Source organism: Camponotus vicinus, unplaced genomic scaffold, assembly GCF_025532165.1.
Source record: "Camponotus vicinus isolate PSW18456_S1 unplaced genomic scaffold, iyCamVici1.0 SCAF_14, whole genome shotgun sequence".
Lineage (NCBI taxonomy): Eukaryota > Metazoa > Arthropoda > Insecta > Hymenoptera > Formicidae > Camponotus > Camponotus vicinus.
The window spans coordinates 13,475,774-13,491,038 of record NW_028141950.1 but is presented as its reverse complement, the minus strand read 5'-3'; the positions used below and the strand labels follow the sequence as shown (position 1 = coordinate 13,491,038).

General features: G+C 30.8%; 2 protein-coding genes across 4 annotated transcripts in view; one reads left to right on the top strand and one right to left on the bottom strand.

The window, feature by feature from the left end:
* Positions 1-15,265, bottom strand: part of Traf4 (TNF receptor associated factor 4) — a 63,396-nt gene that overhangs the window by 16,870 nt on the left and 31,261 nt on the right. The window lies entirely within an intron of this gene.
* LOC145964746 (uncharacterized) lies at positions 8,573-15,218 on the top strand. Its single transcript, XM_083087802.1, has 8 exons — positions 8,573-9,214; positions 9,341-9,652; positions 9,734-9,815; positions 9,932-10,577; positions 10,709-14,093; positions 14,276-14,469; positions 14,798-14,965; positions 15,207-15,218. Exons 5-7 carry the CDS (start codon positions 13,928-13,930, stop codon positions 14,894-14,896), a joined length of 459 nt encoding a protein of 152 aa, XP_082943928.1. The 5' UTR covers positions 8,573-9,214; positions 9,341-9,652; positions 9,734-9,815; positions 9,932-10,577; positions 10,709-13,927; the 3' UTR covers positions 14,897-14,965; positions 15,207-15,218.

The following is a 15,265-nucleotide window of genomic DNA, read 5'->3' as shown; positions in this document are numbered from 1 at the left end:
TTAATTACAATTTTCTTCTAAAATGACATATATGTCATATGTTATATCGTAATATATATATGTTAATGTAATATATGTTATATCGTAGTCATATCTCATATAGCGAAGGACTAATTTAATTAAATTAAATTAATAATAAAGTAAATGATAAAAGTAAATGTAACTTGTAAAACTGGAGATGTAATTTATTTAGAATTAAATTCTTGCTGTATGCCTCAAATAGGCAGTACATGAATAATTTTCCATTTATCATATTGATTCCAATCAGTTTAATATTCTGAATCTCATCTGCTTGTATCAGATATCAGAAATTAAAGTGATAGAAATTAAAATGATAATTATTATATTTTTAGTCTTTTATTCATATTCGCGACTTTATATATATTTCTGACAGAAATTAGATTACGAGAAAGTACAGCTCACGTAGCGGTAAGTGAAGGAACTATCGAATCATGCAAACTCTGTTCCGTTTCTGCCGTCAATCTGCTATCAGAGATTGTGTGCGCAGATTCTGCTCGATTTTTGTTATCAATTTGCTATCAAATTGCGCCTCACAGATCCTGTTTTTCTGCCATCAATCTGCCGTCAGTTATATCTGCAGGCTTTACTCGATTTCTGTCGATAATTTGATATCAAATTTTATTGCGCAGATCTTGCTCGATTTTTGCCACCAATCTGCTATGATAATTTTAAACAAATCCTGTTCAGTTTCTGCTATCAAATTATGTCAGCAGGTTTTGTAACATTTCTGCTGACATTCTGTTATCATTATTTGATATAACAAATTTTTTATACAATCTGCAATCTTACTGTCGACAAAAATTTGTAGCAGAAATTGACAAAATCTGTTTGAACAGACTTTGCTGACTGGGTACGCATGTACTTTCCAAGATGAAGCAAAGTTCACTTAATCTTAACCTCCATTAAGAGTAAATTTTGCTTCAGTATATATTATAAGAAAGTACATGCGTAGGTACAGTATGTTCCGCTCCCCTGCGGGGGGCTCCACTTTCAGAACATATAACCTAACCCAACCCGTGTTTGTGATGCGGGATTCACTTTGCATCGAAAGTTACAAATCTATGTAAAATTATCTAACAATAGACCTTTTTTTCGATAAATGTATTAATGAACTTATGAAATTTCTTTTGTTTATATCTTTTTAATAAACAATGACCGCCGACTAAAACCTTCACAACATTACTCAGAGTGATGATCTTGATAACATATGTGAGAATTATTGAAATCGGGAGGTGGTCCATATAAGTAAATAATTACCAAATAAAATGTGTTATGCTCCTAGGTAGCAAGCACACGTCACTTTGACGTTTCAAACTGATAATTTTTGGTCATATGTCGTCAAAATGACTGATTTGTTACATGACTTTATATTGACGTCTTGATATAACATTATTTTGACGTCATATTTCAGTCATGAACTGACGATTATTTTATTATTAATGTGATTAGTTAGTACATCGATTCCATAAAAAAATCTTTTAAAATTTTTTATATAACATGACTTTCGCGATCAGACTTTAACAATATTTTTTCGAAGCATGCGTTTATCTGTGCGCGACTCATGTTGCTTAACCACTCAAGTATTCATTAAATTAGTGCACAGTGAAAATATTAGCTATATCAATCGAGTGTAATTAAAGTGCCAAGAAATATACACATTTTTTTATAAGTTACAGTTGATTGACAAAATATATTTTTATAAAACGCAGACAACGGAAGACATTATTTGTTGAAATTTTATATGATATTAGAAGTAAGTTTATTTATGTTTAAATAAAATAACAAATATAAAACTTGTGATCTATTTTCTCACCATATTTGTTTCCTAGCGTTTTCAAATAAAGCAGTTTAATCGATCCGAGATTCCTCTGAAGAATAGAATAGCTGTAATTGTTCAATGATGCTCGTATCGGTTAATCTGCTTTATTCAACAACGCTATTAAATACATTATTATGCTAAGAAAAAGGCGTCAAAATATAATACATTTTATGACGTCAAAATGCGGTACATGTCATGACGTCAAGAATCTGTGACATTAGACCGTTATTTTTACGTCATAAAAACGTCAACTCGTGACGTCAAGAATAGTCAATGAATGACCAATTTGAAACGTCAAAATGACATGTGCTTGCTACCTGGGCTGTTATATTTAATATAGTTAATAAAGCGAAATATTATATTATTTTAAGAAAGAACTATATATTCTTTTTTAAGTATAAAATTGAAATGCATAACTTTATTGCCTTCCATATTTATATAAATTATTGTAAATTGTACGTTATTATAAATTATCATGAATTACTGTAATTCGTATTTAATTTTGATTTTAAAAAAAGTTTTCATTTATTACATATATTTTTGTAAATTTCATGAATTATTTGAATTTGGAATTCGAATATTTTTTATCTTAAATTGTTCTTAAATTATTCAATTCGTTCAAATCTATGTTTCACACAATTATTCTCGAAAACGTGCCATTATAGTTAGCCTATTTTTAAAAATAACAAAGTAAGATAACACTGTGGGAGATGCTGCCTCGTGCTGAGAACCACGTAGGTGGTACAATCTAAGAATATTTTGAATCTATTGTCACCACATCACTTGACTTAATTGGCTGCATTATTACAAAATCTAAATAAAGGGAAAGAAGATAAGAGAGAAATAACGACTCTAAAAATTTATCGATTTTTCTTAATTTCTACGATAACATACAAATAATGATCAATTTTTATCAGATTCGCTGAAGCCTTACTTATCACCCATAAAAATTAATAAATAAATCAGAATTCCTTAAAATTTAGATTTGTTAAGATATGTAAATTTTATCATCTATCTCCCATCCCATATGGAAATATTTATCTAATAGATATCTAATAAATGTCTAAATGTCTATTTAGTGTCCATGTCTTCTATGGATAACTAGTAGATGTCTAATAAATGTACAAAACATCTATATAAAACAAAATATCTATATCTAAAAAAAACCTTACAAAGGTAAAAAAAATACGCCAAGTATATAAAAAATATTCTACCTTATATGCATGTTTAATAAAAAAATTCCTTAAAAATAATTTACAGTAATTTTCCCTCAAAAATCATTTTTCTAAGAAACAAAACCTTAACAAATAATTTTTATAAAAAAATATTACAAAATAAAATATCAAAACTAAATATGAAATCAATAATTACTATTAGTCAAGTACTTAAGAGCAATTTCTAAATTTGATATAATATTTGCCATAAAATATCAATTTTGTACAGTAGAAATATTATACATAAATTCTCCCTAAGAAATTAAAACGCATTTTATATTTATTCAGAGAAAATTGATTTTTAAAATATTTAATGAGAATTAGGATTCTTTTAATTCTTAAAACATTTTTTATATAATGTATATAATTTAAAAAAAAAGTTTTATGCAAGTTTTAAATCGCACAGTCTTTAAATCGAAGTAAGTTATGAAAACTTGGCGTGCCCGGATTGTTTATATTATAAACAAATATATCTCCAATAAAATGTAAAATATTAGACATTATGTAATTAAATATTTAATCTGTATTTGATTACGATCCGGGCACGCCAAGTTTTCATAACTTACTTCGATTTAAAGACTGTGGGATTTAAAACTTGCGTAAAATTTTTTTTTTAAATTATATACATTATATAAAAAATGTTTTAAGAATTAAAAGAATCCTAATTCTCATTAAATATTTTAAAAATCAATTTTCTCTGAATAAATATAAAATGCGTTTTAATTTCTTAGAGAGAATTTATGTATAATATTTCTACTGTATAAAATTGATATTTTATGGCAAATATTATATCAAATTTAGAAATTGCTCTTAAGTACTTGGCTAATAGTAATTATTGATTTCATATTTAGTTTTGATATTTTATTTTGTAATATTTTTTTATAAAAATTATTTGTTGAGGTTTTGTTTCTTAGAAAAATGATTTTTGAGGAAAAATTACTGTAAATTATTTTTAAGGAATTTTTTTATTAAACATGCATACAAGGTAGAATATTTTTTATGTACTTGGCGTATTTTTTTTACCTTTGTAAGGTTTTTTTAGAAGGATTTCACACCTTTTTGTAAAATTTTATACCCTTTCTGCAAATTATTTTTTGGGGAAAATATTTGCATATTATTTTTAAGGATATTTTTTTATTTTTGAAAATTGTTACTGCACAGTGAATTAGTCTTTCTCTAAGTCTTATCTGACGGCATATATTTTATATTTCTGTGGTACACCGTTTCTGAAACATTAGATTTCATCCCCAAGGGGTGGTTTTTAAAAATTGTTATTATACGGTAAATTAGTCTTTCTACATGTCATAACTAACAGTATATTTTATATTTTTGTGATACTCCGTTTCTGAAATATTAGATTTCACCTTCAAAGGATGGTTTTTAAAAATTGTTATATGATACGGTAAATTAATCTTTCTACTAGTTTTATTTAACGGTATAGGTTTTATATTTTTGTGGCACACCGTTTCTGAAATATTAGATTTCACCTCCGAAAGGTGGTTTTTAAAAATTGTTATTATACACTTATTTAGTCTTTCCACAAGTCATAATTAATAGTGCAGTTTTTATATTTTTGTGGTGCACCGTTTCTGAAATATTAGATTTCACCCCCAAAGGGTGGTTTTTAAAAATTGTTATCATACGGTAAATTAGTTTTTCTACAAGTCATAACTAACAGTACAGGTTTTACATTTTTGTGGTGCACCATTTCTGAAATATTAGATTTTACCCCCAAGAGGTTGTTTTTAAAAATTATTATTATACGCTAAATTAGTCTTTCTACAAGTCATAACTAATAGTGCAGGTTTTATATTTTTGTGGTGCACCGTTTCTGAAATATTAGATTTCACCCCCAAGGGGTTGTTTTTAAAAATTATTATTATACGCTAAATTAGTCTTTCTACAAGTCATAACTAATAGTGCAGATTTTATATTTTTATGACACACTGTTTCTGAAATATTAGATTTCATCCCCAAGGGGTGGTTTTTAAAAATTATCATTATACGATAAATTAGTCTTTTTACAATTCTTATCTAATGGCATAGGTTTTATATTTTTATGATACTCCGTTTTTAAAATATTAGATTTCACCCCCAAGGGAAGGTTTTTTAAAATTATCATTATACGGTAAATTAGTCTTTTTACCATTCTTATCTAACGGCATAGGTTTTATATTTTTATGATACTCCGTTTCTGAGATATTAGATTTCACCCCTAAGGGGTGGTTTTTAAAAATTGTTATTATACGCTTAATTAGTCTTTTTAAGAATCCTTAATTAACGGCGTGAGTCTCATATTTCTGCGACGCATCATTTTCGAGATATTATTTTTCGTCCTCAAGGGGTGGTTTTGGAAATTTGCTTTTATAAGGGATGGTTTTTGAAAATTGTTTCTATACGATAAATTACTTTTTTTTTAAATTTTATTTAACAGCAGAAGTTCCGTATTTTTACGGCTCCGTTTCTAAGATATTAAATTCCACCCCGAAGGGGTGGTTTTGAAAATTATTACTGTACGATAAATTAATCTCTCACACGTACGTACACACATACAAATACATATCACACGTATGCACGCATATGATTTTGTCTCTTAAAGCATTGTACATATCGAAGCAATAATCGTATACGCACGTTGTGAACGCCGCTTGAGGGACAAACTCGCTTTGCGTTTGTGCATGCGAGCATATGTACGTGAGTCTGAACCTGAAGAAAAACGAAAAATGTCACAATTCTGATATTCGATCATCATTTCTCAGGATTGACTGCACCTATTTTATTCAAACTGGTCGCAATTGAAAGCTTATATTCACATTATATAATAAAAGTGCCGTTAGATTTTTTCTTAAAGTCTTAGTTTCTAAAATATCTTAATCGAAAGTTTATATGATGTGAAATTCCGGATAAGCTACTTGGTAGCGCCGTGTCGAGAGCAGTGACTCTCAATGATCGGATCCTGTTTTTTATGTACTTGGCGTCGCGACGCTACCGCGTTGCTTGATCTCCCGAATAACTACCAGGAATATTTATTAGATGTGTATATTTGATCTACATATTCATGTCTACTAAATAGCTACTAAAGATATCCTCTACATAGTGCATATGTTATCTACATATCTACATTCACGCAAAAAAAATGAGGCCACTAAATTTTAGAACAATTTTTTAGCATTTTTCAATAGCAATAAGTTAGCAAAAAATCACCATATTGAGATGAAACAAAGATTAAATTAAAACTTGAACATTTCTCTTAAAAGCAAAAAAAAATCAAATTTGAGTTACAAAAAATGTTTTACAGAATGACGTTGAACATAGATTTTGAGAAATGGGAAACAAATTTTTTTAAAATTGCATTGCTCAGGAGAATCGACTTCCTGGTACAAAAATGTATGAGTTTTTAAGCTCATTTGTGTCCTAACAAACCCATCTTTTAATCAATTTTCTATGATAAAGTTATATTGTTTTGAATAAAATATTATAAAATCAACAATCTTAAAAGGACAATCTTAGAAGGTAACCTTAGAAAACGATACTACTACTGAAGATGGGACACACATGGGATCAGATTCCTGCCACGTCCACGTCGTCTGGATAACGCCAAAAGCATGACACATGCATGCATATGTACATGCACTCACACAAGATTTAAATCTATTTCTACGTGAAGCATCTGGGATCGAGATATACTTTAATTTCCTTTTTGAAAAAGTTTTCCATAATAATTTATTTCTGAATTGCAGATTTTAGAAGAAAAAGTTCATTTTATAACATTTTCTTCAAAACGGTATAACTTTATGAAAAAAGATCGTAGAAAATTGATTTATAAAATATGGATTTGTTAAGAAATAAATGAGCTTAAAAACATATATACAACTCATACATTTTTGTATCAGGGAGCCGATTCTCCTGAGCAATGTAACAGTTTAAAAAAATTTGTTTTCTATTTCTCAAAGTCTATCTTTAGCATTCGTCATTTTGTAAAACACTTTTTGTAACTCAAATTTGTTTTTTTATTAGTTTTTAAGAGGATTGTTTAATTTTAGCTTTATTTGATCTCAATACGGTGATTCCTTTTGCTGATTTGTTATTAAAAGATGTAAACAAATTTTGCTAAAATTTAGTGGCCCGTGTGGTGCATTCACCAAGTACAATAGTTACCAAAGATATGCAATGGATATTCATATACATCCACGAGCTTCGCGCCTCGCCGCTAGGTGGCGAAAACGAAAGCCTAACTTGAGAGTAGGATCCATCTAAGGCAGTATAAGGCCGCGGCACAGGTCCTACGAGTCATGCTTATCGGTCCAAGAGCGCAGACTATTATAGCCGCATCTGTTCTAGCTTTTGCGAGAAGCTCCAGAGGTCCAAAAATTAACCGCAAACAGTTAATTTTTTTTATGGCGAATCCTGTTATATATGTGTGTGTTGTTGTGTTGTGCGTGTGTGTGTGTGCGCGCGCGCGCGCGCGTGTGTCTGTCTGTCTGTGTGTGTGTGTGTGTGTGTGTGTGTGTGTGTGTGTGTGTGTGTGTGTGTGTGTGTGTGTGTGTGTGTGTGTGTGTGTGTGTGTGTGTGTGTGTGTGTGTGTGTACATATACAGAACATTAAGACAGAGAGAGAATGAACATCCAAAAATAAATATCAATATGTACGTAATAAATGTATCTTTATATAATAAATATCCATTGAATGTTGTACGGATATTTACAGGATATTGGTTTACATATCCTGTACCCGCGAAAAACAGTTAAATATGATTTAAATATGGTTCATATTGCTTATTTATATGAACTAAATTAAACTCAAATAAAAACCAAATGTCAAATTTAAAAGTAATTAAATTTAAATATGTTTTTAATATGCATCGAAATTAAATTTGAATACGTTCTTGCTATTAGATTTAATTTCTCCAGGCATATATATGGATCATATTAATATTTAATAAGCATCTAACCAACCTGAATTTCTAATTTGATTTATATTTGGAAGAAATAAGATTTTAATTAACATACAAATTGAATTTTTATTTTGTTGAAAGTGTTCCCATTATATCCGTATTTAATCAAAAATTGAAATGCTTAAAATTTCAATAAACCTGAATTATGTTAGTCTTGTGTTGTAGTTTATTATGTAAGTTCATTAATTGTCATTTGTGTAAAAGTAAATTAAAATGATTTATTTAAGCAGTAATAATATAAAAAAGGAGGATTCTCTTTCCTGGGTCTATAGATAAAAAGGTGTCAATAACATTAATAATACGTAATAAAGGTACAAAGATTTGCAGAAAGGAAAATGACTCGTCTTGTTTTATGAGACAAGGCTCTTTAAATAACTGTCTGTTATTGTAGCAGTATTATATCCATTATTTATTAGAATAATTACTATATAAAAATAATAGTAATATAAAATACAAACAAAAAAAGTTTATATATTTTAGAACTCATATCAGATTGTATTGGCACAATAAACATCCATGATTGTATTTATATATTCTTTTCATAATGATTTGGATGATGGCAAACATAGTCTGCCACTCTAATTACTTTACACAGTATATTGTTTACTTTAATGAGTAGTAATTCTTCTGAATTGTTGACTGGAATAATGTGCGAAACCTTAGTTCTACTTGGGTGATGATAAATAATATTTCTTTGATTTACATTTAGCATCTTAATAACAACATATGAATCATTGTCACGCATTGAAAGAAAAAATTTTATTTCTCCATAGCCACAGAAAAATGATGGTTCGTTGGTGAAAAATTGCACAGTGTAATTATTCCGCTTCTTTTCAGCTGTGTACAGAAGAGATGTAAGAATTTCTCTATTTATTTTGGCACGAGAAAATACACAGATATTCTGGTGGAGTAAGCCATTTTCATGCAGGATATGACGTTCAGCTTCAGATAATTTGATTAAACACTTGTTCATTAATTGAACATGATTACCAGTACTTAAATTTTCTGAAACATTAGACTGAAATGCAATTTTGTTCCTCAAAATTTGAATACCATAAATTAATTTAATGTTTTTCACAAGCTCTTTCCCAGGATTTTGACTTCCATGAATGCAACGAGCTAGAACCATAATAACTCTCAAAACCAAAAGCAGATGTTGCCCACAGTGGTCCCCACCTTCTTACATATAAAGGAAGATGAATTAATGTATGAACATTATACAAATAATCCTTTTCACGGTACAATTGTCCAATATCTCTTACAAATAGCTTGAGCATGGTCTCTGCTATATCAATATCTGTAGGACTTATCTCTTCTTTTAATAACAAATAGATAGACATTACAAAGAGGGACCAATGTTGAGAGTATACAAATGTCATATATTTGGGAATAATTGGTAATGAATAAAATAAAAGCCAGGAACGGAATTCACTTGCCTTCCACCTACACATATCTGATGTTCCTCGTGGCAGCCTTCCAATAGAAGGTCCAATAGAAGTAGGAGGTCTAATATTCATTATTATGTTATCAATTTCATCAATATATTCACGAATACATCATAGTCCTGGCACATATATCCATAACATTAGGAAATGACGAACAACTCCCAAACAAACAGAGTGCATATATTCTGCAACTAAGAAGGTAGGTAGATCAAGTCTAGGTACTATTTGTAACAATGATGGCCCTTTCACTCCTTTTACAGCTTTTCCTTGTTGATTACAGGCTTCTTGTCCTTGCCTCTTCAAACGTTGTTCTTCTCGAAGTCGTGCAGGCTCTTCTTTGAAAAGAAAACCTCGTTGACGCTGTATGTGTTTTCCTTTTGCTTTTTTAGCTAATTCTTCTGCAGTAAATGTTATCTTCTCAGTCTTCTGCTCATATGTATTGCATGCATATTTTGAATTGTGACTTTTCATATTCAAGAGATCAGCACGAACTAGAGCATCAGCATTCGCTAAAGGAGCCACAACTGAAGATAATTGTTGAACTTTACTGGTTGGATGACACCATGAAACACCTCCTTTAGCATAAATGGTACACAAGGAGTCAAGAAATGGTCTCATTAAAGTGCTCATTGGTGGTTTACGAAAATCACACCATATACTACAAACAATTAAGAATGAGAAGCGAAGGTGTGGAGGCACTTCACATACTATAAATTGTACAGGATATAAACTTTTTGTAGAACTGTAACTAATAGAAATACCATCGGTTGCCCACATCAAAGTTAAGTGATAGCTACTATTAACTTTAACTCGAGCATATTCACTGCCATCACAAATGTCTCTCAATTTGCCATCAGCAGGAGGCTTTTCATTCTGGTATCTATCAATTACATCTGCCAAGTTACAATACTCAAAATAATGTTTAATCTGTTCTTCAATGCTAAAACCATAAAAGTATTTATGTTCTCTGCTTCCACAGGCCTCACAAGGTGATGGATCACCATCATTTTCTAAAAATAACAAACATTCACTGCAGTAAGGATATTTTTTCTCTTTAAAAGGAATCTGCTTTTCAACAAATTTTAACAGTTGATGTAAAGATTTTGGCATCTTATTTGGTTGAGGTAAATATTTAACAAAAGTTAAAAGATTATCATAAAGACTCCGTTTGGTTTCCCTATTAGTGTGATAATTTTCCATCAAATCCAGCACAGCTTCGTTAACAGTTTTACTACAACCTTCATACAATTTACAGTTCATTTCACTTTCTTCTTCATCTGATGACATCAAATTACTTTCATCGGAGCTAAGATGATCATCCTCTAAATCTTCCAAGCATTGAATATTTTGAATATTTAGGACACTTTCATTGTCACTGCTGCTCCTTCTGTAACTTCCCTCAGAATGAGCAAAACTGCTCTCACTATCAATCATTGAAGATGATTCCTGCTCCGATGAATGGTGGGCACAATCTAATGAAATGTGAGATGATTCTTCAAAATCCAAAGATGATGATCCTTGATTATGAAGACCCTGATAACCATCAACGATAAAAAACGATAAAAAATTTTTATTGTTTTCAATATGGTTAGTGAATCGTTTATTAACGATACTCTATCAAAAACTCACGTTACAAAATACTTGGGATTCTATCGGAAATGTCTTATCAACTTCAAATCAGTTTCTATTGTTTTCAATACGGTTAGTGAATCGTTTATTAACGATACTCTATCAAAAACTCACGTTATAAAATACTTGGGATTCTATCGGAAATGTTTTATCAACTGCAAATCAGTTTCTATTGTTTTCAATACGGTTAGTGAATCGTTTATTAACGATACTCTATCAAAAACTCACGTTACAAAATACTTGGGATTCTATCGGAAATGTTTTATCAACTGCAAATCAGTTTCTATCGTTTTCAATATGGTTAGTGAATCGTTTATTAACGATACTCTATCAAAAACTCACGTTACAAAATACTTGGGATTCTATCGGAAATGTCTTATCAACTGCAAATCAGTTTCTATCGTTTTCAATATGGTTAGTGAATCGTTTATTAACGATACTCTATTAAAAACTCACGTTACAAAATACTTGGGACTCTATCGGAAATGTCTTATCAACTGCAAATCAGTTTCTATCGTTTTTAATATGGTCAGTGTATCGTTTTTTTACGATGCTCAATCAGAAACTCTCGTTACAAAATTTTAAATTCAGTTTGAAATTAAACTGATAAATAGTGATGTCAGAAAGAGGATGCGGCTCACATGCACAGAGAGAACCTGTGTGTGAGCAGCGTCCTCTCTTTCGCACCACTGCTAAAGGAAAAAAATATACTTTAGATCTTACGTTAATACAAGTCCTTTATGTACATTTCATGATAAATATTGAATACGAGAAAAATGAAGAGTGGTGTCGCCGCGTAGCGGCAAATGAAGAAACATGTCGCGCACACGAAAATCGAGTTGCGGCGTAGAACTACACACGCAGTGTGTGGTTATGTAAAGAGTGTTATTCATTAATCCTCGAAAAAACTCAAGCAGTACAAAATATTTTACTTATTTTTTTCCTTCCAATGTGGAGTAAAAAAGATAAGATCTGAATAATGCAGCCAGTTCAGTTCTTCTTCTTATTTAATGTGGCACCCGGGCCCCAGTAGGGAGGGGGGCTTGATCCGGTCAGTTTTTTAAAACAAGGTAAATAGTAAACAGAATCAAAATATATGGAGAAAACAGACAATGAGCTATGACGCAACTGTTGCGTCAGCTTTTCAAAAATACTAAAAATACGGAGAGACACAACCAGTTCAGTAATAGAAAACCATATACTGCCTGAAAAGTGAAGCAAATATTAGAGTGCAGACATATCGGATCTCTCTTGTGAAGCATTGAGCGATACCCTGGCGAAAATAAAATGTAAACCGAGCGTTAACAAAGCATGAATTGGAGAGTAAATCTAATGTAACGGAAGACTGACGGAAACGTAAACGAAGCTATTAAAAGGCGTAAATTGAAACATCAGAACGCGTAAAGAAAGCGGCTCTTAAATGTTAGAAAAGCGTTAACGAAGCGTCATCAAACTCTCCGACAAGCGTGAACGAAATATCCTTCAAATGTAAACGGAGCGTCATCAAACTCCTTAAGGAACGTAAACGAAACGTTATCGAACTCTCCGACAAACATGAATGAAAATATAATTCAATTTATTAATATCTAATATAATGTTTAAAGAACGTAAATGAAATGTCATCAAACTTATTGGCGAATACGAATGAAATGTTTATACTCTACTATATTTATACTGTACCGTTAATATTGCACTTTACATTTTAAATAGGTAATGAACGGATTATTTTCGTTTATTCGCCAGACATTTACTTGTCCGACTTATAAAATCAATTTAATATCTGAAGCTCCTGCATCGAGATCAGAAATTAAATTGAAGTATATCTTTAATCTTATTTGTTACTCTTTGTAAACTTTATATAATTCTCATAACTAAAACTTAAATATGAGAAAGATAGCGCATCGCACGTCGCGTAGCAGTAAACGAACGAACTAACAGATCCTTGCGTGCTCGCGCGAAACTTTGATGTCCTTAAAAATATTTCTTTAAATTGTTAAAGTGTATGGAAAGTATTTCATACGTTTTGTGCAGTGTTTAAGTGTTGAAGAAATGTGGATGAAGAGTTTCTAAGTCAATCAATCATTGAAGTGTATAGGAAGCGTATTGGAGTGCTTCGTTCACATTTTATGGAGCGTTTAGGAAGTGTAAATGAAGAGTTTCTAAAATGTCAATCATTGAATGTACGGAAAGCGTATTGGAGTGCTTCGTTCACATTTTATGGAGCGTTTAGGAAGTATAAATGAAGAGTTCCTAAAATGTCAATCATTGAATGTTCGGAAAGCGTATTGGAGTGCTTCGTTCACATTTTATGGAGCGTTTAGGAAGTGTAAATGAAGAATTCCTAAAATGTCAATCATTGAAGTGTACGGGAAGCGTATTGGAGTGCTTCGTTCACATTTTATGGAGCGTTTAAGAAGTGTAAATGAAGAGTTTCTAAATGTCAATCATTGAAGTGTGTGGGAAGCGTATCGGAGTGTTTCGTTCACATTTTATGGAGCGTTTGGGAAACGTAAAGGAAAACATGAAATATTAAAGCGTAAGGAAAGCGTAATGAAATGATTCGTACATACTTTATGGAGCGTTCGAGAAATATGCATGAAGATTTAAAATCGCGAAGAGTTAATGGGAAGTCAATGAAGCTTCTAAGAAGCGTTTATTCTGTTCGTTTACGCTTCTTTGACACTTCGAGAAGCGTTTAATTTTCACCAGGGTATGTGCATGTGCACACTGCGTGGCGCGTCTACAGTTTTTTCTCGTTCGCCAGTGTTATAACAAAGGATTTGTGCAAGTGCAGAATTTGTTATTTGTCGTTTCAATATTTCATTCCGTTTGTAATTTCTGAATAATGTCTGACGAGCTGTGGTTTGTTATTGAAGAAGAATCGGAAAAGTTATTCTCAACAATATCCTATGCCGACGTTATATACGATGAGAAAACAGTTAAAGTAAACGACGAAGTAATTTTCTTTTGGAATAAGAAACAATGTATAGGAATAATTCGTTATATGGATGGTGAGTATTATAATAATAATAATAAAAGTGATCTTTTCTCTGTGACATATACTATCCTCTCACTCATGAAAGAGGTTATGAAAAAGAAAGTTTTATGAACCAAAAAATCTTTACGTTTAAGAATAATATAACGTTTCTGGAATGCAATTTACTGAATTTTTACTGTAGCTTGTCTTTTGCAGAAGACTATGATAAATGTATCCTTGAGGCACAGCGATTAAATGAGACGAGGCGCAAAGAAATGAAAAGTGACAGTTTATTTGATAGTGATCAGCCAAGAAAAGCGGCTATTAAATTCAAAGCCACGCTTGGTCAGAGAGTGAAAAGCAAGAAAAGTGCTGATATTACAAATACTGTGGAAAATAATAACAAAAAAGTATGTATAATATTTGCTGTTATGGATTATGGTTTACTTGATGCTACAAATGCTTCGAAGTGTACTTAAGAGCACAGTCCATACTATGTATCGATGTACATATGTACTTATTGCTCTTGCTGTTAATTAATTCTGTATCAATATTCTAGCATTCTCTAAATGCACAGTTCTGAAAAACATTTATCCTATATATGCTTAAAATAATTTCACGACATTAAGTTTAAAGCTATCTTGACATTTTTCAGTTTTGGATCAATTCCTTAACATATAGTGTTTATTATTTTGTTTTCTTTATTATCTTAATTATTTTCTTTTATTTTCTGTTAAGATTTTGCAAGAAGGAATAAAGAAAATGGAGAACATCTCCTCCCAGAGAATCTTACGAGCTAATCAATCATCTGCATATGTAAAGCCATCTGAGTGTTAAAAAAATTTAATTTGAAAATTGTGAAGGTTCCGATAGACTATTCTTGTATAGCAATGATAGTTCATATAAGTAATTATTGACTTTGGCTAGCTGTGTAAATATTTTTTAACTTACCAATTAAATTTAAAGCAACAATGTCTCATTCAGTGATAAATATTATAGCTATGTTTTTTTAGTTTGCTTTGTGGTATTCTCAAAATGTCAGCTCAATTATAGAAACTCAAATCAGAATTTTATTATAATGAACGTATATGTTTATTGAACATCTTTTTCATGGAAGATTACTGTTTCTTCTTTTTGCTTCTACTAGGTTTAAAGAAACACAAGAAACAGACTTCAATTAATAAATCTTTAAAAAGTTACAAGAGA